The following is a 25,617-nucleotide window of genomic DNA, read 5'->3' as shown; positions in this document are numbered from 1 at the left end:
GTTCCACGTGCTCTATCTCCCTCAGACAAATAAATCTTCAAAAACCATGTGACCAAGTTGAGTGGGTAACTGTAACGAAAGACCCATTTCTTGCTCCAAAGTTCTGTGCTTCAGTTTCCTCCCCTACAAATACATGAGGAGTTTAGCTGAATCATCTCTCAATACTCTTCCAGATCTGAAATTCTACTTTTTACAATAGATACAGAGGTGTATAGTTTGCTATAACGATATGGCACTGGTCATAATTATAATTTATTTGAGGTTGACTCTTTGATCAGGAACACACTCCCCATGGGAAATGTGTCATGGTATCATTTTCAGACATTTTATTAAATTGAAAGATTACTTGCATAGAAAACTTTGGTATGCAAGACAAGTCGTTTTAATACCAGGTCTAAGGAGGCACATGAAATGATCAGAAAAGACAGAATTCACAATGCAAAAATGCAAAGTTTATTTTCTTAAATAAAATACTATATTCATATCTATACAAATAATTATTACAACCATTAAAATGTTACATTTACCAATAAAAATTTCAAAACTTTAAACAAGAGCATGGTTCAGAATATTCACACCCTAATACAATGCATTTGTAAAAAGATGTCAAAATAAACAGGACCTATTCTTATTTACAACTGTAGGACAATCCTGATCGTATTATACATATCTGCTCTGGATTCCATTACAAAACAAATGAGTCCCCATTAGAATTATAAACCAGGTAATTTACAGTAATAGGAGCCAGTACACAGCAGACATCGCTGGCATGGGAATAGATACAAATATTACACTACTGAAAGACTACGGTTAGGTTTTTTTCTGGTGACTGCCCTACAGTAAGCCTCTCACCCAGTGTATCTATAAATAATTTGTGAAGGTAATTATGTTCTCAGATTTTTCCACCTATGTTTACCAAAATGAATATATATATACATATATATGGCCTGCTGAACGTGGAAGCAAATCTTTTCTTCACAGTAACACAACTGCAGCATTTTAAGCAACACTGTCTGGTCCCTTTCTTCTCGGAAGATCAACAGTTCAACTCCCTTAAAGGTTACCAATGTAGTCAAGTCCAGTGCCTCGATGACCCCACAGATGAAAATGGTTTTTAAGACTTAAGGGATGAGGATAAAGAGATCCAGAGAAGTGAAGAAGTGAGATGGAGAAAACTCTAAGTTCCTATAACACAGTGTGGTGTAGTGGTGTACAGACAACTGAGCCAAAAAAAAAAAAAGCAAAAAACCCACAACTTATGATCATTTTTAGAAGTGTTAAATTACAAGAGTTCTCTTCTATGTCTCCCGAGATCTCTAGTGACAGATAATGCAGATTATCATCCAAAATAACACCAATTTGAAAAGTATATCCGATACTTTCAAGCCAAGTTGGCTCGAGTTTATGAAGCATCGGAACACATGCCTGCGTCAGAGCCCCACAGCTGATAGGGTTTGTGCAAATATGGAAACGATGTTGAATGACCACCACCTACAAGCTCAGAGATTAAAAGGAGTTTTGCTTCTAAATAGTACATTTTTTACAAGACCGGCATCGAAGATGGCTCAGAGAATGATAAGGCAACAGTGAGAAACATCAGCTGTTCTTGTCTTCTAGGTGTTTGATTGCACGGCACGTACCAGTCTGGCTGGTCCTTTGCTATATACCAGAGGAGGGGGTGAGTAGTATGTTCCAATGGCTGGTCTTCGGACCAGAGGCACAGTGTCAAGTAAAGTGCAGTACCAGGAGAGAGGCATGTGCAGAACTAGCAGCTCTGTGTCCAAGAAGGTCCTCACGCTGGACTGCCTCAATCTGAACTTGGTGTCCCCCACGGACTCTGGTAAAAACACTGTCAGGCTCACACAGGAAGGGCAGAATGCAGAGAGAATGTGGTTAAGTCAAAAGAAAGGACCCCTTTCTGTTGGGAGCATTTAGCCAAAAAGGTACTTCAAGAAGAAACGAATTTCTGGCCTTCTCTTCGCACATAGGTATCATAAAATCATCACTCACAGATGAACTTCACGCTAGTTTATTTGGCTATTATCATTGCCCTCTGGATGTCTGCAGCCATAGGCAACTATCTCCAGGCAAAGGCAGAATTTATACAGACAACAGAATTACGCCTTCCAGAACCCTAAAGGTATCAACCCAAAGCCATCAGACCTTGGTACCACCTTCGCACTAATACAACTCCTCCAGGGGAAGAAAGCAAATTCATCAAAACAAGGAGCAGAACTGTATGGCACATTCAATGTTTTAAATTAATTCTGAACTAATTTTGTTTCAGGAAATTCTTTTTGCCCCTTGATAGAACAGGAGATACAGTGGTTCCCGGAGTGAGGACTTGGGAATCACTGATAGAGAAGCAGGACTCACTGTCACACAATGATCCAAGAGATGGGCGGGCCCAATAAACTTTTCGAGGCAGAGAAGTAACCATCCTAAGGAAACGAGAAGGCTCCCTGCCACCTGTTTCACATAGCGCGGATGGAAGAAAAGAGGAGCCTAGGTACCTATCGATCAGACGACGGACAAAGCTAAGAAGATGCTGAGTAGTAAGTCTTTACCCTTTCCCAAATTTTTAAAACTTCACTCCCATTAAAATATGTTTCCACATTTTTTTTTTTTGGAGTATAAATTTTAGCCTGTCCATGACATGGACAATGTTAGAAGGCAAGAGCAAGGCAAATGAATTTTCTTTAAAGTGTTTAAATAATTTTGTATTTTAGGAAGGCTGATTTTTAAAAATTGATTTTTATTGCAGTTCACCCTGATATGTAACTGGAAATTGGTGCAAAAGAATATTCCCTCCCCAATCTTCTCTTTCCACAGTTCTAATAGGTTAAATTTTATAAAGCATGATCACTGTGGACTATCACTCCTTACTTACAAAAAAGGCGCCATTCCCAGTCCCTCCAAAAGGTCTTACAATATAAACAAAAATAAATTTCCTGAAATGGCGTATCTCCAAACAACCGGTATGTACCAAAAAAACAAATGACATAAAACTTGATTTCTTTTATCCATGACTGATACATTAAAAATGTATACATGATGAGAAATCTGAAATTGTTCACCTCATTAGTTACCGTGTTAAATATTTAGAGGAACCACTTTCTCGAATTGATTCTATGTGATCAACACTAAAAGAGATAGAAATAATTTAATTACTCTCCTTTATGATTCATACATTTGCATATGTATATTTCCAGAACTTACAAAATTATTTGTGGAAATGGTTTTACATTCTATAGTCTTATATTAGCAAGCCAAGAATAACATTAAACTTACTATAACCAAAATTGACTGTTTCCTGCCACACCTTGCCAAAAACTATATCCAAAGATTGCTAGATATTAAATAAATTTCCTCCCCAAAATCATGTAGCTCTGATTATCAAATACTTAATATACTGCTGGTAAATCTCATATACTCATGCTTTTAAATCAAGTTGGATTACTATGCTCTGAACACTTCCAGAATTGAGTCCCTATATACAATGATCTCTTACATATATATGCACATATCTTTAAGATAATTAGAGCTACATATAAGCAGAAGCCAAATTATTTGCAGATGGTCACAACTTTCTTCAGGTGGTCAATAAGCTTTCTTTAAGGGTAGAGGCTCATTGGGATCAAAGCATTATGTGCTTGGAATGAAAGCTCTGAAAAATGTAAAGGCTATCTCTGAACAGGGCTGAGCAGAAAATCAGTGCAACAGAGAAACAGCCGAAAGTACCAGGCTCTGAGGTCTTTCTGTTGCAATGTTCAAATTGATCTTCTGCTTAGCCTGTTACCGTCGTTCTAATCATATCAAACAGTGCCCGGTTCTTCAGAACTCAGGGGCCGCCGCGCAGTGCGTGCGCGTGTTTGCACGTGTATGTGAGGGACGGAGAGCGACAGGGAGAGGGAGGGAGGAGGAGGGAGAGCTAAACACACCGAACACTATCCTTCTTGAAATCGGCAGGCTGGACCTTTCACGTACTGAGAAAAACCTGAATGTTATAACTTAAAACTCAGTTAAGCTAATTAAAAAACAAGCCATGAATCTCACTTTTTTCCCAACTCAAAGTTTTAACTATTGTGTTTATCTGTTGTCTTATTTAAGTAACTCCTATTCCTCGCCATGACCATTTTGAAGGAGAAAATACAGAAGATTTCCTTGTTTACAATTCTACTTTTTCTTTTTTGCCCCCAGGAGGCTGCTTCAGTGGGCAGCAGGAAGAGGGAGGAAGGTTTGGTAAATACAGCTCAGAGGCACACACGACCCTTTTACTGAGTCTTCACAAGAGGTATTCGCCAGAGGTCACTGCTCTGACCCAGCCTGAGGAGGCGTTTTTAAGGAGGAAAAAAATAAAATGAAATGCTGGTCCTTGGGTTCACTTTATTAACAGAGCAGATGGAACCGTTTATATGTATCTCTCCCACTCCATCCCCTATTTGGCAGAATATAACAACAACAAAAAATAATAGGTTTGAGAATATGAGTATATACGGTTGTTTTCATAGGTTTTGAGTTTTCAAAATTCAATATATTAGTGTGTGTGTGTGTGTGTGTGTGTGTGTGTACATAATTAACTTCTGTGGGGCTTTTAAAAACCCTGACATCAAGCTTTCCAGTACCTCAGCGGGTCTCAGGTCACAATTTCCATTTCCAGATGGCAGGCTAATTTTTAAAGGACCAGTTTATACTTTAAAATCTATGTCTGTGTACACACACACACGCGCGCACACACACACACACACACACACACGGACATATACAAAGACAATTTTCTGAAGCACCATTTCACATCTATCATCAGGAAAAATAATGAACAAATTCATCTTCTCATTATAATTCTACTATGAAGGGTAATAATGTAACATACAATGCCGTATTTTAAATATAAATTATCAGTAAGTAAAAATACTGACAGAGCCTAAGACTCTGCTCAGAAATATTTAAAAAGTAAGGCTCAAATAATTGTGTAGATTCCAAACACACTACTTACTGAGCAGTCCCTCATGATTAAACAAATATAAAAGAAATTATTCCAAGATCAAGTGAACAGAATGAAGAGAGAATACTAAAACAAAATTCAGTTGATGAAACAATAATCTTTAACTGAACAAAAGCCAAACTCTGCAATACAACTGCTTTTATCCTTATGACCTGATGCAAAACGCAAGCGCACAATGGAGAACGTCTACGTACTCTGCTTTTTAGACTGCTATTTTTAAGGCTAAGTAAGGAAGACCTGTGCGTTCTAGGATCTTGGCACATTAAAGATAAAATGGCTGTCTAATGTGAGAAACAAGACATTAAATTCAGATAACTGATGAATCGTTATAATTAAGAAAGAAGCCTCTACCTAAACCAAACCTAGGGAATGAAGGCTGATTAAACAACTCATTTACTTGCTAACGGCTTGACTCTAACCATGGACATTCATTCCATATTAACTCAACACCTGCCACGGGTAAGAAACGGTTCTAGATGCTGACATCAGCCAAGCATTTGGTGATGAGCCATTGCATTGTATCAAAGTGTCTGGATTTTTGGAGAGCAATTCAACTATCTCAAGTATCTATTTTACAAATGATCAACAATCAAGTTTAAAATCTAGGTTCTTTCCTACTACTACTACATGCCAAAAGGATCTCCCCCAACTTCCAACTGATTAGCATTTAGGGAATAAAAGATTAGAAATCAAACTTGAAAATGTAACTCCACTCGTAAAATTTAAAAAGCATACCGTGTGGTTAAAAATGGAAGATAATTTGTTTTTGACAACCCATGATTCGCATCATCTCTGACATGACTTCCCTACATTCAGAAGGTAACTGGAAACTGATTATACAAACACAGAGACACACACATACACACACACACACGGTCTCCCTCTCCATGTGCATTACGTGTGCATGCACACACACATTTGTAGTCTCAGCTGACACATGTACACTTAGTCTATCAGTATTTAGACAGCTGAACTGCAGTCATGACCTAAAATATGGCTTATGTTGTGGGCAGGTCTGTTTGAGGACTGCTTGGAAGAGTCGGAGGCAGAGGAGTTTGCTATCGTAAGCAAAGGTGACATCGCCGAGCCATCGGGAAGAGCTGTAGCTATTTCTGGAAACAAAGATGTCATGTTAAAGTTGGACAAGTGAGAGTTGGTCATGTGCATTGGCGGCATTTCAGGGAGCAGAGGAAAACTTGGTTGAGCAAAACCGACAGGTCTGGGAGGAGACAGTATTGATCCAAATCGGTTATTTAGGCTTCCACTGTTTACTTTCTCAGTGCTAGGATTTGAGAACATCTGATTGGAAAAGTAGGGGATGGAAATATCATTGGACAGTGTAGGATGAGCAGGAGAGTATGGGGGATAGAAGGAGGGTAGAGTATTTTGGGGGTCTACGGGGATGAGAGCTGGCGTTCGAGTGGCACTAGGCTGAGTAACCTGTGGGATGAAAGAAGTATTTGCATTTATTGGTGGATTCATGCCGCCCTCAGGAATAAAAGGAAAACTGAAATTTTGTGATAGTGTATGCTGGTCAGGTGCTGAATTATCATTAGGTACTTGTGGGCTATCGGGCATGAAACGAACAATACTTCCTCTCTTCTCTGTAGTGGGCTGCTGGCGGCCAAGAATCATACTGCCACTAGTAGACAGAGGAAGATGGGGAAGACTTGGATCAAAGACATTACTGTGTCTTTGGTTGCCAGAACGATTCCTTTCAGGCTGACGAATTTTGGAACCACTGCTGTCTTGCAAGGGATGCCTTGATCGCTGGGGAACTGAAGAATTAGTTGGACGTACAGGAGGCCCTTGCTCAGCATTTCCGTGAGACACGGATGGATGGGGCAGAGCTGGCCTTGCTACCCCGTGCATGTTGGTTGTGACTGAAGGGTTCATGTGGCCCTTGGTCCCATGACTGTCAGTTATCCTCATGGGATTGGACTTCTGTACAGACACATTGGGACTTGTGTTTCGACCTTGAATATCTCCCGAGGAAGAAGAACTTGAGAAAGGAATATTCAAGGTGCTGTTCCTGCTGTTAATTGCACCTAGGGACATGTCACAGCTCTCCCTGTTCTGACTCTCACTCTCTCTTCTAATATGGACACTTTCATGAGTTGGGGGGCAATTATATTCAATTGCAGAGGATGGACCACACTGTGTGTTCCTCTGATGTTCTGAGAGTGATCTCTGGCTTCCAAGGACCTGATCACCAAGGTGAGGGGCAAGTAAGCTCTGCATGAAACTCTGGTGGCATGTATTTTCACTGTCCCTTGGTGGGATGGCATTTCCCGTTGGGATACTCTGAACTGGAGGATAAGGTAATCTCTTTTGGCGGTCGATTGGTGGTGGACCAGGGTTTTGACTAATTCGAAAAGCCTGGGACTGCATACTCCTCAGTGATGATACAGGGTTACCTATTTCATTATTTCTTGAAGATTGTACTTCAAAATTACTCGGGGGCTGTTGACTGGCTCCACTTGGTTTAAATGTCTGACAGTCAGAAAGGCGGATATCCGAGGCGACAGCATGGTCCACACGACCCTGCATATTGTGAATGGCCAAACTCTTATTCCTGGGAACATCAAGATAGCTTCTCATTTCAAGCTGATCTGAAACTCTGGAGCCCTGAATTGATATACCCATTCTCTGCTCTGAATTAGAAGATGTCTTTCCAATAAGTGCCTCAGCAGAATAACTGGAAACTCTATTTCTCTCCGGCCTGTGTGGAGTGCAGGTCATGTCTGAAGGTCTAGTCACAATACTTGGTTGGGACACCATTTGCTGCTCTATGCCTCTTGATGTCAAAAGCCTCTGCATTGGATTATGCCCAGATACGTGTTCTGAAGAAACCCCTGAACCCTGCTGCCTGCTTCCAACATCCGGCTGCTGGTGCATAATATCTTGATTGAGATGGTTCTGGGGATGGTTATGGTGGTTCCGGCTAGTTGAAGGGTTTTCACAACTCTTCTCCGGTTGGGAACTTCCAAAATGTTGCTGCATCTGCTGCTGCATCTGCTGATGGTGGGGATGCGGCTGACCGCTCTTGGGTCGGGACTGGTCAGTTCCATGGTGCTTTGGTTGTAAGGAAAGCTGAGAGGCCTGAGTGCCCTGAACAAGATTCCTCTTTTTCTGCATCTGAACTTCCTGTTGTAGAGTCCTCTGTTGGTGGACATTATGGGGCTGAGAGTGGACAGAGCTCTCTGCGTGAGGTACGTGATGCTGCAGCTGATATAAATGGTGCCTCTCTCGTAACTGCCCCGCTTGCTGCTGCTGCTGCTGCTGCTGCTGCTGCTTTAAGTAGAGGTGGTTACTGTGCAGGTGGGATACCCCCTGGGCTGGAACATGCTGCTGCAGGGCCTGGAGATGTTGACTGGCCTGGGTTTGCTGCTGCTCAGCGACTGAATTCTGAGAACTGCACTGGACTTCCGTTTGCCTCAGTGCTGGGGCCACAAAATTGTTACTAGGTGGAAATAATCGGGTAAGGCCATCTCCATGTGCTGGGTTGCTAAGAGGCACAACAGAGTTCGCAGAGTTGGGAGGGAGCTGACTGACCATCATCTGAGCCTGATCAGAAATGCTGTCTGGAGTTCGGCTCATCAGGGACATAGCCTCAAGCCTCAGCGGGGCTGGCTGACAGTGTTTTTGACGTTTAGCTGAAGACAATAAAAGGTCATCTTGGACAGCACGCTTAGCAGAGTCTTTGCGGCTTTCCTGACTTGGCTTTAAGAGTGGCTCTTGAATCTGTGGATTTGGTATGGTGCCAGGAATGGTATTCAGCTGTTCCTGGGGATATTCGGTCATCAGAGCCGGTCCAGGAGGCTGAGTGGCATAGGAGCTAGATGCAACCGTCAGATTAACTGTCACAGGAACAGTTGTTTGCTCTGAAGTTTGGGACAAACCAGCACAGCTGACCAGAGGATGGCTGATGCTGCTCTGGTGGATAAGATTATTTACGCTCAAACTGGTGATGCTCGGCGGCTGAGAAGTCGAAACCTGTAAAGAGGCATTTGATGTTTTAATTCCTATAGAACAACTCGGTTTCCCAAGGGGCCGATCCACTGTGGCTTCAATCGAATCCTGAGAATTAAATTCATTTGGTGTTGCTTCTGCCTGTCCTGCGCCACCCTCTTTAGAGATCTGTGTTTTGAAAGGCTGGTCCCCCTCTAAAGGTGACGCTTCGGAAGGCTTTGAAGTAACTTCCCTCATATCAGCCTGGCTGCCAGCTCTTCCCTTCTCGAGGTTGTCCTGGTCAAAAATAGCTCTTGCCGCAAGAGCAACGATGTCAGTTTGCTCCACAAAGGTACAGCTGTCACACGTATTCGTCGTCGTACTGCTGGTGACATCCTCTCTAGTCGTTTCAGGAAGCATGGATGCCACTGAGAAACTCCGACTGCTGCCAGAGCTGGTTGACATGGGAGAGTCAGCCTGCCTGCTGACAAGCAAGGAACCACTGATAACCTCCTGATCAGGGACGCAGGAGTGAGGCGGCCCCGGGTCTCTATCATCACTGTTCATCAGTAAGAGCTCCTGTTTGGGATGTAAATCAACACCTGAATCAACAATTTTAGAATTTTCTGAAGAAAAGTCAGGATGGTCCACCTGGACTGAAAGAGACAGTTTCTGAGGGTCTTTCTCTTTAGCCAGACCAGACAGCAGTGCAGTCAAACCCTGCCCCTTTAAGAGACCAGTCGTTTGCATCGTGTCAGATGCATCTTGCTCCACCCGGCAAGGTTCAGCAATGATCTCTACCTCGGAAACACAGTCGGTACTTGCAGTGCTAGTGGCAGATGACAGACCAGAAACCTGAGAAACCAAAATGTGGGGATCAGTTGGAGATGGAATCAACACGTTGGCTGAAGTGCAGGATTTGGCAGCATCTGACAATGTCAAACTAGTTGGTGGCTTATCCTGAGATGTCTCTCGTTGCAAAATGGGGGTAGAATCTTTGGATTTTGCTGGGGCCATGACAAAATGTTCACTTGTTACAGGTTCTTGGGAGGGTGAGCTAGTCTCTTCTGCGGACTTAGATTTGGGTACAGATTCAGGTATCACTGATTCAGAATTCAGAACATCCAAAGAATGTGAACCAGAAACACTTACGCTATTTGCCTGGGACACGGTGACAGATGGTAACACAACAGGGAGGCTGTCCAACAGTCCATCGTTATTACATGATGTGGCTTCAGTGCTGGGGCAGTCTAACTTGCCCGCGTCTCTGACTGGATTCAGGGGGCACGCTGACTTGTTAGCTGCTAAGTGTTTCTTGGCACCTGGCTTCTTATTCAATCTTTTCGACTTCACGTTAGGTAAACAAGCTACAGTGTTCATTGAGGGAGTAGTTACTAGATTGTAAGTACTGGGTAGTGTGGCTGAATTATCAGTTGTCATGGCAGATGCTACAGTTGTTGTTAATGAACCACAGTTAACTGGGGCGGTCTGACTATTTGCAGCAGTTGGAGGATTGGCAGGCTGGCTAATAGACAACTGTACACAGCTCTGCCCAGCCATCTGTGATATGCTTTGATTGAGGCTGGCCAAAGCTCCAAATGTATTCAGGGCAACATTGGTATTTGGATCTTCGCTGGTGGTGGGTTGGATAATTTGCATAGGGGTTTGATTTGTAGTTCCTGATGAGGACATCACAGGCTGCAAAGCAAAGAGCTGTCCATTTAAAGAAATGGTTTGAGGCTGTTGTTGGTTTGACATGGTAACAGAAAAAGTTTGTGTTGAACTAGATGTTGATAACGATGAAGGTCTTGGTAATATATGGACAAGATGCTTTCCTCCAAAAGTCTGTGGGGTCGAAACATTTTGCACTGAATTATTAGACCCTATTAGAGCATTGGCTCCATTGACAGGGAGTCGAACAGAACCAGGAGGTGGAGCCGAGAGGAGCGGCAAGGGGTTCTGATTAGCTGCCTGTATGATCACTATCTGCTGACCTACTGTTTGGTTGGGAACCTCTGCTCTCATCACCGCTGGGCAAGGGGTAGTGCTGGGGGGCTGAAGAATGATGACGTTTTGATTCGCTGGAGCTGCATTAACAGCCGACCCAACTGGCTGAGCCATCTGAATAACCTGCATTGCTGAATTCAAAGGAAGGATGTTTTTTGGAGGCTGAGATTTAACTTGTGGTTGGGCAATCAGTGGCTGCATAGGTAAAGATGGGCAAGAAGGCAAGGTTACAACTACTTGCTCAACTGCCTGCCCGTCTGCTGGAAAGGAATTATTCAAGTTGACGCCTGTAGCGACGTGTCTACTGTGGTTGGTTGTGGGAGGGCTGGTACCAGACTCATTTACTACCGGAGTCACAGCAGAAGAAGGTGTCTGGCTTAAGGGCTGAACAGTGTTTCCCGCCAGGTGCAAAGTAGTCCACGTTGTCTGTGTGTTTCCAGCAGAGGAAATTCGGGTAAGGCTATTCATGCTTTTTAAATCTGAAGCGCTAACACTTGAAGAAGGCAAAGAACAAGAAAGAGTCCAACTATTGTCCAAAGGGGTTGCAGAGAGAGTGCTTACAGGAGTGGTGGTCTTCCCTCCTCCGGGGGCAGAAGGGGTCACCACCGCAGTAACCCCTGCCGAGTCTGCACCCTTGCTAATGCTCACTGGACAAGAATCACCTGCAGATCTGGGAGGCTGGGAGCAGACCGTGGTGGTAACTGAAACGACGAAGGTGGTCTGGAAATCATTTCTGAAATCCTGTATGCTCAGGCAGGACTTGCTTCCATGGTGCGCTTTGGCGGCAGTCGCTGAGGAGGTGGTGGGGATGCTTGTGGCACAAGGGCCTGTTTTCTTCACTAATTTGGGACTCTCGTGCCCGTTCTTATTTTCAGGAGAACTTTGTTCATTTAGACATGTGTGCAAGGAACGATGTTGGTGGGGTTCAGGCCCAATGGGAACAGCGATCAGTGAGCCACTGGTGGCACCAAGCACACTCGATTCGCTTTCGGAGGTGGAAAGCTCGAGAATATTTTGAGCAGAAATGGTAGCAGGAAGACAAAGAGGAACAGGCTGGTTGGCAGCCAATGCAGAAACTGTGGTCTGATGCCATGGCTTGTTTTCAGAAGGGTAAACTCCAGAAATAGACACAGGAGTCACAAGATTGCAAGTCCTCTGTACTGGCACCACATTGGCGGTTTGCTTTTGTAAATTATGACCAACATTAAAGGTGATCCCCTGAACAGCTGTTCCCTGGCTATTTCCACCAGGCTGACTCCCATTGGAATAAACAATGATATTTTTTTGAACCTGATCACTGGGAATAACAACAGAGACCTTTGAGCTTTTCAGATTTCCTTTCCAGTGGATGGTGGGGTCATCATATAGGCATATGTCATTTGCTTTCAGTAATTCAATATATCGGCCATTTTCTTTTTGAATTTCTTCCAGTTGTTTACGTAGCTTTTTAATTTCTTCAGCTACAATATTAAAAATAAAAATGAAACAATTACCTATTAATGTCAGCATTTATAGTAACTTAAGAAAAAGCTGCGTGCTAATTACTGAATTCTAATTCTAGTATTTCTAAATACCTCAACTGAAAATCTTCAGTTCTTTTCTAAAGCAAATTCTTTCTCCTTTTTACGGTGATATATCAAGCCTCTATTGTATCCTTTTTAAAGAATGTATCATTAAGGGTCAACAACCCAAAGGTCAGAAATTACTCACAATGTAGAAATCTCAAAATTCCCAATTCAAAAATTCCCAATAGGACAACTACAAAGGTAAAAGAAGGGAAGACATCATGGTAACGTGCTAGGAAAATAGCACTGAATATCAATATAACAGCATTTAAATGCTGTAACAGCAAACATGACTTGTGGTAGTAATGGATAGCCTCTTTTATAAATGGCTTTAAACTCACTTCTGTTTTACTCTTTGAAACAACAGAGTCCAAGTGGAACGTGTGAAAAGTGAGTAGTAGAGCACCGAAGAAAGCATCAGTAATGGAGCTTGAATTTTCCTCGGTAGGGTGTATGTACTACTGTCACACCCTACCCTTTCTGAAGGGGGAGAACTTTACCCACGGACCCTACGACTGGGGCAGCCTTGGCTGCTGGTATTTATGCTCTGTGACCCCACACATCCCCCCTGTCTTGCCAAAGTGGTAGATATTCTCCCCTCTCCCTCCACTGAGGGCAGCCAATCTTCAAAGCCAATGCCCTATGAGGGGGCCTGACACAAAAAGTTCTGTTATGACGAGGATGAGCTGGGACTAGCAGATTATTCTTCTCAGACATTTAAACTAAGAGACACAGAAGAAAGATGCCAATGTGCCATGGACACCAGAAACTCATGGACGGGGCGCCTGGGTGGCACAGCGGTTAAGCGTCTGCCTTCGGCTCAGGGCGTGATCCCGGCGTTATGGGATCGAGCCCCACATCAGGCTCCTCCGCTGTGAGCCTGCTTTTTCCTCTCCCACTCCCCCTGCTTGTGTTCCCTCTCTTGCTGGCTGTCTCTATCTCTGTCGAATAAATAAATAAAATCTTAAAAAAAAAAAAAAGAAACTCATGGACAATTATTACGGACGAAACAATAATTCTGTTCTCACTACAGACTTACTATATGCCTGGCACTTTTCATTCATCATCTCATTTCATAATAATAATACCAATGACCACAGTAATGGGTAACATTTTATATGTCAGCTTTACTCTAAGTACTGTACCTGCATTATTTCCTTTAATCCTCATAACGACCATGAGATGGGAACTACCTATTGTCATCAATATTCTGAGATGTGAGAAACAGGCTCGGAGTAATCACATAAATTTGTCTAAAGTCAATCACATACATGCGAGGATTATCTTCATTTTAAGATAAGGAAACTGAGACTGGGAGAGTTGAAGTAAATAGCCACAGGTACTGAGTGAGTAAGTGAAGAGGAGACTCAATCCAGGTGGGTCTGACCCCCAAGGCCACCATTTGGACCGCGGCCCAGCCTGTCATGTGGACCGTGAGCATGTGGGGAAGCTGCTGGGGAAAGAGAAGAGAAGAGAGCAGATGCAGCAAAAAGAACCAAAGAAAGGATGGTGACGGAGACGACAAGGCAGTCCGACTTAAGACCAAGCTGCCTCAAGCCCTGGCCCACCTGCTCAGCTTTTCCTGAGCCCCATGCAACTTGTATTTTTCTAACAGGTTCTCTTTTCCCTAAAGGTCCAGGTAACTTGACTGCCTCAGGCTCTAGGAAACCAAAGGAGCTCTCCTTAGAGAAGTGTACACATCATTCTAGGCTTAACATCCCTTCTGTGGGGTGCCTCAGAGCAGCTCCCAAACATGTATTAGGAAAATAACCACCTACCGCATCATAAAACAAGGCCTGGACTGTAAAAGATGGTTGACTTGGGTGAGGGGGTAAGCTGTCATCTAACTTAAAGCAAGCAGAGAATTCAGAATGTTGACCTTCCAGATATACAATAAACGGAGCCCATCACTGCCCCCACCTCAGCAGATTCTACCTTTGTTCCTCTCCTTTTAAGGTGACCTACTGAGTTGTCACAGGAAATTCTTCCTCTGCCCTTGTCAGAGACATAAATAAAGGACAATTCAAACTGCCTACCACTCTGAGCTTTACACTTGCCTGGGATATTTTCCTTTTCAGCTGTTATAAAAAACTTAATATTTTTTACAATGTAATTATCTAAAAAAATAATGAATAATAAAATCAAATTTCATTAAATGATCAGGCTGTCTGATACACACATTACATGCAATATAAACAATTATGAATGGAATATTTTACCTTTTGAGTTGATTCACAGTTAAGTCTTGGCCCAGGCATATCTTTGTTTTATTTTGAAGTTACATTGCGCAGGACTCTCCCCTACACCCTCTAACTGGAAGATCCAGTTGGAATAAAAGAGACCCGGCATTATTTGTCTCATGAGTTAAGCAAACATGAAGTACACACAAGAGTTCAAAATCAAAATTCTGTATGCCTGAAAAGTGCGAGTTGCTCACGGGGGGAGGTAAACTAAGATGAATTTGTTTTGCAACACTACTCTCTCAGACCCACTGAATGCACAATCTTAATAATGTTTCTGGTCAAAAAAGCCTTCTGTATCCTCATATAAGTTGCCCTGCGACACAAAGACCTGAACGCTGAGAAAACAACAAAAAGTAAGAATCTCAAAATCTTTACCTTGTTCATTGTTTCCTCCATTAAGCAGGAGTTCATCATTTTGCCTTTTCAGTTCCGTTATATATTTAAAGGCTTGGTCCAGGATCATATTCTTGCTCTGCCGAAGAGAATTAACCATTTAAAAGTTTCACTGAAGAGTAAGAACTTGCCAGAAGAAACTTCAAGCTTTGGTTTTATCACATATATGTGGTATGTATCTCCCAAAATTAAAACAGGCAACCATATTCAAATGCTTCTACTGTCATTTTCCATTTACTAAGTATTTACTGAGCATTTACTATGTGTCAGGCTCTGTTCTAGGTACTGGAGATATAATAAACAAAACATAAAATTCCTGACCTTCAGGAATATACGTTATATATATATACATATATATATAATATATATATATAATATAAATAATCAGGCAGTGCTAAGTTGCTATGAAGAAAAAATAAAGCAGGGTAAAGAGGAGGCCAGAGAAATGACAGAGGTCACTCTGTCCTATGGACTGAATGTTTGTGCCCCCCTGTAATTCATGTTGAGACCCCGATCCCCGATGTGATGGTATCTGTGGGTGGGCCCTTGGGAGGTAATTAGGTCACGAGGGTAGATCCCTCATGAATGAGATCGGTGCCCTTAGAAGAAAAGACATGAGAGAGGTGATCGCGCTCTCTGTCATTCAAGGACATGACCAGGAAAAGAGCACACACCAGGAAATGAACCAGCTGTCACCCTGACCTTAGACGCTGCAGCCTCCAGAACTGTGAGAAATAAATTTCCATTGTTTAAACCACCCAGTCTATGTTATTTTTCTTATAAGAGCCCAAACTAAGACACTGTCTTATTATCTATTTTGCATGGGGAAGTTGGAGAAGGCCTCTCTTGTAAGACAAAACAAAACTAGAAGGAAGTACAAGAAAGTATGCCCCATGGATATCTGGAGGAAGAGGGGCCAGGTATTAGGATAGGCAAGGGCAAAGGCCCTCAAGCAGGGCTGTGTTTGCACGTCACCGGAGGAACCGTGGTGAGGTGAGCGGAACTAGAGTAAAGTACATAGGGGAAGAGTGGTAGGAGAAGAGGCCAGAGAAGGATTTCAAGGCCGTGTAAAGATTTCAGACTTTAATATTATTCTTTACTCTATGAACAATTGTTAAAAATAAAAACATAGTAAGTGGCACTCCTTTTAGCTCTAGTTCTTTAGACCATATTCAAAAGGCAATTGCCATAAAGTTACCCAAATATCTTTCCAGAATTATCCTATGCTGATACCTGGATCTGTTTATCTATCTTAAAAAAAAAAAAGATAGAAGGATACTATAAACAGTATATCACATTGTTCTTTCTTATTTAAAAATATATCTTGGAGATATATAAAGTTTAGATATCTATCTTATACTTTCTAAGGGCTGAATTTATTTTATGTTTGAGTCCATTACGGACAACTATTTAAGCTGTATCAGAGGCATTTTGGTTCTTTATTTTTCAGCTATTAAAAATGTTGCAGTGAATGTTTAATTTCTATTCCAGTATGTATATTATTAAATATCCCCAGTACTTTATCAGAGAGCTCTTTTCAGGTAGGAATCAGTGATTTAGGGCTTTGGGTTCACAAAGTTACAAGTCACAAAGTCCCAACAGAGACCCAATATAATCTTGGAAACATTTTACTCTAGAGAGAAAAAGTAAGTACTGTCCTTTCTTAAAGCAAGAGTTGAGACAAAGGCAGAACCTGACAGTGCCCACCTACTGCCTCTCTGCTGCAGACGGGGCTGAGGACACGTAGCAACAGTGAAGAGAATCTGAATCTACTGGCTTCTGGGAGCCAGATACTGACTTTCATTGCACACTCTACGACACCAAGGAAGTGAAATGACTATGGCTTCCTTTCAGAGAAACTTGTAGGAATGACGACCAAGAGCAGGAAAATAAGATATTACTGGGCAAACACCAATATTTCCTGAAAAGCTACTGTACTTTGAGAGGTGGAGAAAGAAAAGCAATCAGAAGACATAGTTCCTGTGCTTAAATTTACTATCATGTTAAGGAAACTCAAAGTACATTAAAACGCACACACACACAAATGAAAAAACACACCTATGCAAGACTAAGTACCATCCTGCAGAAGAGAATGAAAAGAAACTGAAGCGTAAGACCAAGGGAGATGGTGTTGAGAAGTGAGCAAATCGATCTGGCCCTCTAAAAGCTTGGGAAGGTTCAGGACTGGGAAGCTCCGGCTACCACAAAAGGTGGGGTGAGGTATGGGGTTAAACTGAGGGGACTGGTAGAACGACTCTTCTTATGCAGTAATAAACATTAACACCCCCCCCCCAACACACACATCCTACGCAGCTGGATGACTTCCCCTTCCTGCCCCAACTGCAGGAGACAAGTTCATTTTCTGTGAAATCTGAACCAGAGAATTTTGGCCTCAGGGATGCTTGGCATAGAAGTAGACAAGATGAGGCAACTCAGTGAAGACAGGAGGGTAAAGTAAAATTCTGCCTCCTAAAGCATAAGACTCTCCAGCACCCTTTCCCTGACCCAGCTCCCAGAATATGGCAACCAGCCTTATACACCTCTTCCCACCCTATCCACTCCTAGACAGGGGGCTGTAGGGTTCTTCTCTGGAAAATAAAAGTTAATAGCTATTCCCAAAATTAAACAAGCTATCAATATTGATATTTTTTAGTGCCACAAAAACAATAACGCTAGCTCACCACCTCATCACTCAATAGTTAGGGCACCAAAAGTTAAGCCTATTCAATCGGCTTTTTAACGCCTCATTCTCAAATATGAGAAAACAGCTAAGTATCATTAAACATTTAAGGAAAGTCTTCAAAATGAAAGACAAAAAATCAAAACAAAGGGGGGAAAAAGAAAATCAGAAGAAACAAAGACAAGAAGAAAAAAAATTTTTTTAAACCTATATGACATTCTCAGAGATGACATGGTAATTATATTTATGAACCAAACATGTTCTATGAAAAAGAACAAAGAGAATAAGAAAAAGACTCTTGAAAATTAAAAGTATGAGAGCTGAAATTAAAAACGAAGAGTTGGAAAAGACCAATCAACTGAGACTGAAGAAGGGCAGAAGTTTCCAGAAGTCAAGTCTCAAAGGAAAAAGAGAAAATAGAAATTATGTGTTACACTTGACTATGTAGAAACTCTAAAAAGACTGTTGAAAGTGTGGAAAGAATTAAAGATACGTATAGAGAGAGATGGGCCTCTTGATCTCAGGGTTGTGAGTTCAAGCCCCATGTTGGGTGTAGAGCTTACTTAAAAATAAAAAATAAATGTAAAAAAATTTAAACAAATAAATAACAAGATCGGTATATAAACAGTTAAGCAAACGAAAAACGAGGCAATTATTAATCCAAAAAATACAAAAGTTACATATAAGACAAAATATAATAATAGTACTCCTTGGTCTACCATAAACAATATTTTCAGTCTAAAAAACAAAAAACTGAACACCAATTTCATCAAAAATTGGGGTAGAATTATATTGGGAGGATTAGATAAGGCGAAGCCAAGAGAAAAGAATAAGAAGTCAAGAGATAAAATCTAAAATAGAAAAATTAACATAAAGTAATATAAGCTTATTATTTCAAAATATAAAGGTGAATTCCAGAAGAAACGGTTGAGAATGCCTTTAAGTTGTTGTACTGGACTTGGGAAGCAAGTAGGCCAGAGACTAATTTTGTTTTAAGCTTTTTAGTGCTATTTGTTATGTTTATATATTAATTTTCACATATATTAATTTAATTAAAAATTAACCAAAAAGGCTAACACAAATTATGATATCCCATTATGATGAAACATTATATAACCATGAAAAAGAAATGAGATCATATGAGGAAAGGTATCTATAACTAAAAGTGTACTATATGCCAGTGAGTGAAAATGACAAGGCAGGTTATAAAACAGCACTCAGTGTGTGTGTGTGTGTGTGTGTGTGTGTGTGTGTGTGTGTGTAATCGTAAAGCAAGGTCTGAAGAGATGTGTAACAACATTTGTAATAGTAGTTGTAACTTGGGAGTAGGATGTCAATTTATTTTTCAAATTTTTTATGCCTTCCATATTGTTTCCACTCTGTTTTGTTTTGTTTTCGGTAAGCACATTTTATCCTCATTATCAAAGGAAACAAAAAGCTATCTTCATGAGGGAAAACGGTCACCTTTAATAAGCTGAGATTTATGTACCACTGGAGGTTGACAGGAGAATAAAATACAGATCTTTGGAAGATTCTAGGTAAGAATTTAAAGACAAAAAACATGATTGGCAGAAAATAAAAGAAATGCCTGGTAAATACAATAGCACATAAATAAATGTAATCAAGGGACTGAATAATTCAAGATCTTAAAGATGTAGAAATTATATGGTCCATCTGATCATGCAGAACACTCTATTAGAAGACTGCTGTAAGTATGGGGAAATTTAAAGATGGATATATAGAAAATTAAGCAAATGAAAAACAATGAGGCAATTAACTATATACCCTAAACGACAGGAAACAAAAATAATCTGTCTGAATAAAGAAACAACTTAGGGAGTTATCTGTTCACAAGTAATGAATGAAAATATGAGTGGACTTCTTACCTGCTTCAGGGCAGGGGAACATGGGATCAGCTCTCCTATCCTGTTTATTCCGGCATTGATTTTCTTCTTTCTATGCCTCTCCACTAGACAGGGGGGAAAATCCATTTATCAAACCTTATGGTACCACTGCCAAAGTCTGTTATTCTCCCTGGGTAAAGAAATTTTAGGTAACGAAATCCCTAACAAAATTTTATCAAACAGTATCTACTGAAGACAACTACAATTAGATTTCTAAGAACGTCGTATTTTAAGTCTAGTCTCACAGGAATTGATATAAGTAGTACTTCTATTAACATTTTAAAAATGTGATCTATAATAATTAAATTCAAACTATAAACAAAAGTTGGTAATATTACGTCACTGTTAAGGCCATTATTACGTTTCAAGTAATGACTAGAGATTTTAACTAAAATTTAAGAAGCCACTAACAAGCTAAGTTACTAAACAGCTGCCTTTTCATATAGGCAAAGGAGACCTACTTAGATTACAGAACCTTAAAACACCTTTTAGTATGACTAGAGGCATTTTTCGAATAGAACAGCTATTATGACTTAAAATTTCTATGGAGTCTGGTCTATTCACTTTGGCCACATAGGACTTTTCCCATCTAAGAAACTGAGCAACCGACAACATCTCAATCAAATTAACTGAGAAATACTCCAGGCTTACATGCTACAACTTTAAAGATCATATGGGAGGGTCAAGAGGGCACAAGATGATCTAAATAATTTCAACAAGACACTGTAAGTAGAAACATTAGTCTTGGCTATTTTCTGTCAGAAAGGTTTCTGAAACTTTCCTTTCTAACAAGATTCCAGTATTTCTAAGAGGATGTCTTTCAGATTGACCATAAGAGCAGGTCTTTGTTTTGTAAAATACATACTTTTTGCTTCATAGTCTAGCAGTAAAGATATCTTTTTAATGACATCTAATTACTCTCTCAAAATAAAATACTAACAGTACATATTTATGACACCATGTGAGTTAATTCCAATAAAAATATTTAGTTCCCATGGCCAAAAAAGTTTGGATTTAATTCATTTGGCCAAAGAAGGCAAAGCAATACAGTATAACTAACTTTTCTTTGTAATTCTTTAAACAATAGTATTTGTTCTCACCTACGAGTGGATCTTTAAATGTGTGGAGGTGAAAAAAAAAAAAAAACAAAAACAAACCAACAACATTAAGACTCTTTAGCCACAGTGATAAAGGGGAATTCAAAGGCAGGAAATTCCCATTTTGGGGAGCAGCAATATTCCACCAGTGTTCACCACCCCTTTCCATAGACAAAAATCCCCCCAGGGTTCTTTCCTTAAGGAAAGGAAGGTATCATTTACAGAGTAATAGATTTTAACTTCTAAAATATTTTGTCTGAGATCTGGACTGTAGCCCCTGAAAAATAAAATGTTATAAAATGTACCAAATTGTAAACGTACACACAATTAGTTCTATAAATGTTTATCCAGCGTTGGCCTATAATTTTGAAGTTTGAGGTAAAACCAAATATTTATTTTCTACATTTCTTCCTATAATTGAGGACTCCACAACTTCATTTAAGATTTTTCACATTTCAAGGACCTTTAAGATCTACAGCCTGCTGCTCATCTCTCCCCTACTCCTCTAGGCAGCCACCCCCTCTGGAAGTTCTGCAAAGGCACATACTCTTTATTCCATTTGGGAGAGGTAGAGCTGGACTTCCTCAGTGAGTGAAATCACTTAAACCATTAGTTCCGGGAGCATATTAATCCTTAAATTATCTAAATAGACAATGAATCAAAAGATGATTAGCAAGCCATCTTCATGAGACTTGAGGCGTTCTGTCAAACAGTAAAGGAACAAAAAAGTAAGGAACAGGGGAGCCTAGGTGGCTCAGTAAGTTGAGCATCTGCCTTCAGCTCGGGTCATGATCTTGGGGTCCTGGGATCGAGCCCACATCGAGCCCGGCATCAGGCTCCCTGCTCAGCAGGGAATCTGCTTCTCCCTCTGCTCCTCACCCTCACCCATGCTCTCTTACTCTCAAAGAAATAAATAAAATATTAAAAAAAAAAAAAAGGTAAGGAAGATTTTCCTAAAACATAATGAATAATGATGCTATGCTTACTTATAACATAAAAACTTACAATCAACTACAGAATAATTTCATTTTGAATGAAAGTGCTAACAAATAAAATTGAAATTGTTTCTACCTGCATTATGTGTCTCCCGGTTTTTCTTTCTGAAACAAAAAGTGCAGATAAAAAAAACATGAAAATAATGGGAAAACATTTTTACCACTTTATATTTTGAGAACAATAAGAATTAATTTTATGAATTTGTATTTGTTGTATCAGCAAGAAACCATCTGAAGAAACATTTTCTTAATATATATTATGGTATGAAAACCTACCTGCAGATACAGCAATATAAACTTAGAATCTACAATTTCTAAAAGTAACTATAATTCTCTATTCTTCCATACCCAGAAGTCATTGGTTGGGAAGTAAATCAATCACTGAAAAAACCTTAACTATTCGTAAAATGTAATTAAAGAGCTAGTCAGCTCTCAAAGTGATATGCCAAGTAGGTGACTTCTGGTGTCTGCCCTGGTGCCCGGCAAGGGGTGCCATAAACGTGTAAGGGATACAAGCAACAGGAGAGAGGAAACTTTTAATCCCCAGGGAGAACAGCATGGCAGCCATCAGCACCCATGCACAGACCACTGATACTGGAGCCACCTTTTGCATTTGTGTGCCTAAAAGCTAATTTCCTAAAACCACTGGCTTTCCCTTTCATGTACAAACGCTAGCATTCTCTAATAGCTATTTGGTAAGGAAAGAGAATGGGGATTTTAGTATTAATGAAAGCACTGGGAATGCAATTCTAAGCAGAAATACTGCCCAAAATGCTAGCAGTTCAGAAGGGGGCTTATACAAAGAACAGCAATAATACTGTACTGATGTGCATATTGTAATGTCACAAAATTGTAATGTCACAAGATGTCCATTCAAACTGACTTCAGCCTAAATGAACTTACGATCTACAAAGTAATGCTGTTTGCAAGTAAAAATTTCAGGAGAAAGTAAACATTTAACACAGATTTGGTATTATACAATCTTAATTACTGATTGACAGTCTTACTTGTTAACGCTTTAATAAAATAAGGAGGACAGGTAAACTTTAGCTATATACTCCTTTCTGTAAATCTGTATTTATTTATCCACACATATTTCTGAAGCACCCAAATGAAAGTTCCACATTTTCCAGGCACCCAAATGAAACTTCCCAGAGGACTACCTATTTAGCAAAGTAGGGACTAATCCTGCTTCTTATCTGCCCAAACTATATTATTTTTGGACTGAGGTTACATACCTGTGCTGCTTCTTTGTAGGAGTCTCATTCTCTGTCATTTCTGGCATGATTACAGTGATAGGAACCTACAACGCATAGAAAGACACACCAGAAGTTTAAAGTTAGTATGTTAGAGAAATTGATTCATAGCAATTTGGTTTGAATTCCAAAATGCTAAAAAACAAAAGTGACATTATGGAAAAGCACTGTCTTAGCTGTCATGGATAGAAAAAGGTATAAGAAAGGTATAAGAAAACAAGACAAAAAAAAATTATAACTAGCAGATGGAGAGCATGGTGAATGTGAAATGTGAGGTACAGCCAGAAAGTGCTTGAGAGGACTGGAGTAGAGAAAGATCACTGATGGGCCTGGAAATCTAGAAAGGCTTAAAGGTGGTGTGGATTTGAGCAAGACCTGGAAAGACAGGTAAAACATATTTGACTTGGGAGAGTATGTTCTTTGTTCATGGTACTGTTTGAAGTGCTCTGCAAAATTTAAACTAGAACAATGGTCCTCCTCTCTAAACACAGAAAGAGCAAAAGTGACAAGTGCACAAACATGTAATATTCCACACACGGAAGCAACCACTCACTCAACTCATCCACTCGTTGGCCAGCCTTCTCTCAAACTGCTACAAGTCTTATGTTATCACTCGAGAGTCATTAAAATCTGGATAGGAGTATGAAAATTCTACTTCTATTTAAAATATCAGAATGCTAAAGAATATACACAGTATAGAGAAATACGTTCATATGCCAAAAAAAAAAAAAAAAAAAAAAGCCTGAAAGCAAATACATGAAGATATTAGTTAGTCATAGTCAGGTAAGGTCAGCAATATAGGTGATTTCTTTCTCTTCTCTGATTTTCAAAAAATTTCATAATGAAAACCTTAATGCTTCTAAGTCTCGGGGACTGACGGCCTTTCAAAAGCGGTCTGCCCAGCTGGGATACCTGTTCCGGTACACTGGAGGGGGTGCAAGTGCAGTTTCCCATTTCCTGAGTGTGGATCAGAAGTCAGAAAGCATGAGTTTAGGGGCGCCTGGCTGGTTAAGTGTCCAGGTCTTGATTTTGGCTCAGGCCATGATCTCAGGGTCGTGAGATGGAGCCCACATAGGCCCCATGCTAGGCGAGGAGCCTGCTTGGGATTCTCCTTCTCCCTCTGCCCTCCCCCCAAAGTATGTATGTGCACGCATGTGCTCAAAGAGAAGGGAGAGGGGAGGGGAGAGGAGGGGAAGGGAGAGGAGGGGAGGGGAGGAGAGGGGAGGGGAGGGGAGGGGAGGGGAGGAGAAAGCAAGCATGAGTTTAAAATCTAGTTCTGCCATTTCCTAGCTGTGAGGTCCTGGGCAAGCTAGATAGCCTCTTGGAATCTCAGATGTTTCGTCTCCAAAGTGGATCATAATCAAAGCATCTGGACCACTGGGTTATTTTGAGAAAGGAATGAAAAATGCAGGGGGAACACAGCAGCACAGTGCCTAGCAGCAAAAAGAATTCAACCAATATTAGCCATGAATAATAATGAAGGTACTTCAGGTTGGGCTGAAGCCCTGGAAAGGTGGAAGAAGGGTCCAGGGAAATAAGTAGAAGTGAATGCTGACAAGGTAACGACAGGAAGTACTGGCGGAAACAGCCTGCGGAGAAATGTGCATTCAAGACCCATTTCCAGCCGCTGATTCCACCTTCTCCCTAACATCAGTGATGGCACACATCAGCTTCAAGCAACACACTCACATTAGATAACCACATAATGACAATTTGGGACATGTGAGTAAATAAAGAAATCTCTGTCACCTTTCTCACCCAAGGGCTTGCAGAATTTCTTCACTTTTGATTCCTGGCTTCCAACGCCTCCCGTTTCTGATCCAAATCTATCATCTTCTGCCAGAAGATGGTCTATAAGTTATGTTTTCTTCTTACTACACAAGAGAAAAATCAATGAGTGTTTATAGTTGCTAGGTTTCCCTTAGCAGCATGTGAAACGACCAGCAACCTCTGGCACATAGGCAGATTTTTAGTGGCATACAGAAGACCCCTAATTCTCCTCACTGTCCCTCAAGTTCTTACTTTCCTCCACCCAGATCTTACACTAAGATCTGCCCTCAATTCTAAAATTATCTTCCCTCAATCTCCTACTTCCCTCTCCTCTCTGGTGCCAGTGACTGAGAACTTACTCAAGGGTCGCCCCCAAGGGCAGCGACACTAGAAGACAGCCTTCAGGCCTGTGTATCATATATGCTCTCAAACATGTAGATTTGGGGGCTTTTTTCCAAAGGAGAAGCGATGGGTAGGGGCCCGGAGTCTGTATTTTCAACAACGTACTAGTTAAAAACCACAAATTGTCAGCCCATCTCTAAATCATCGAATCAGTCTCTAAGGGAGGAATTCCAATCTTTAAGGGAGGAGTCTGAAATTTAATGAATGCCCCCAGGGGATTCTTATCAGGAACTTTGAGAAAGGCAAGCAGGTATCTTAAGTTGGTGGAATTTCAGGCATCTGACTGATAGCCTATTGTAGGAGAGATTACTTGGGATACAGCAAGACAGCTGGACATACAATTTCACCT

The 25,617-nt window shown here is 40.8% G+C and overlaps 1 protein-coding gene across 1 annotated transcript in view; it reads right to left on the bottom strand.

Annotated features, from left to right (window-relative positions):
* Positions 1-430: 430 nt before the first annotated feature.
* Positions 431-25,617, bottom strand: part of USF3 (upstream transcription factor family member 3) — a 50,549-nt gene continuing 25,362 nt past the window's right edge. Inside the window, exons 2-7 of the mRNA XM_026493478.4 lie at positions 24,846-24,970; positions 23,079-23,143; positions 21,917-21,945; positions 19,731-19,813; positions 15,147-15,243; positions 431-12,423 (exon numbers count right to left, since the gene is read on the bottom strand). Coding sequence (XP_026349263.2) covers positions 5,966-12,423; positions 15,147-15,243; positions 19,731-19,813; positions 21,917-21,945; positions 23,079-23,125 — 6,714 coding nt within the window. The 5' untranslated portion in view covers positions 23,126-23,143; positions 24,846-24,970 and the 3' untranslated portion in view covers positions 431-5,965. The remainder of the gene's footprint in view (positions 12,424-15,146; positions 15,244-19,730; positions 19,814-21,916; positions 21,946-23,078; positions 23,144-24,845; positions 24,971-25,617) is intronic.

The sequence above is a fragment of the Ursus arctos genome, unplaced genomic scaffold (assembly GCF_023065955.2).
Source record: "Ursus arctos isolate Adak ecotype North America unplaced genomic scaffold, UrsArc2.0 scaffold_4, whole genome shotgun sequence".
Lineage (NCBI taxonomy): Eukaryota > Metazoa > Chordata > Mammalia > Carnivora > Ursidae > Ursus > Ursus arctos.
Note: the sequence above shows the minus strand (reverse complement) of the source record. Positions and strands in the feature narration are given on the sequence as shown.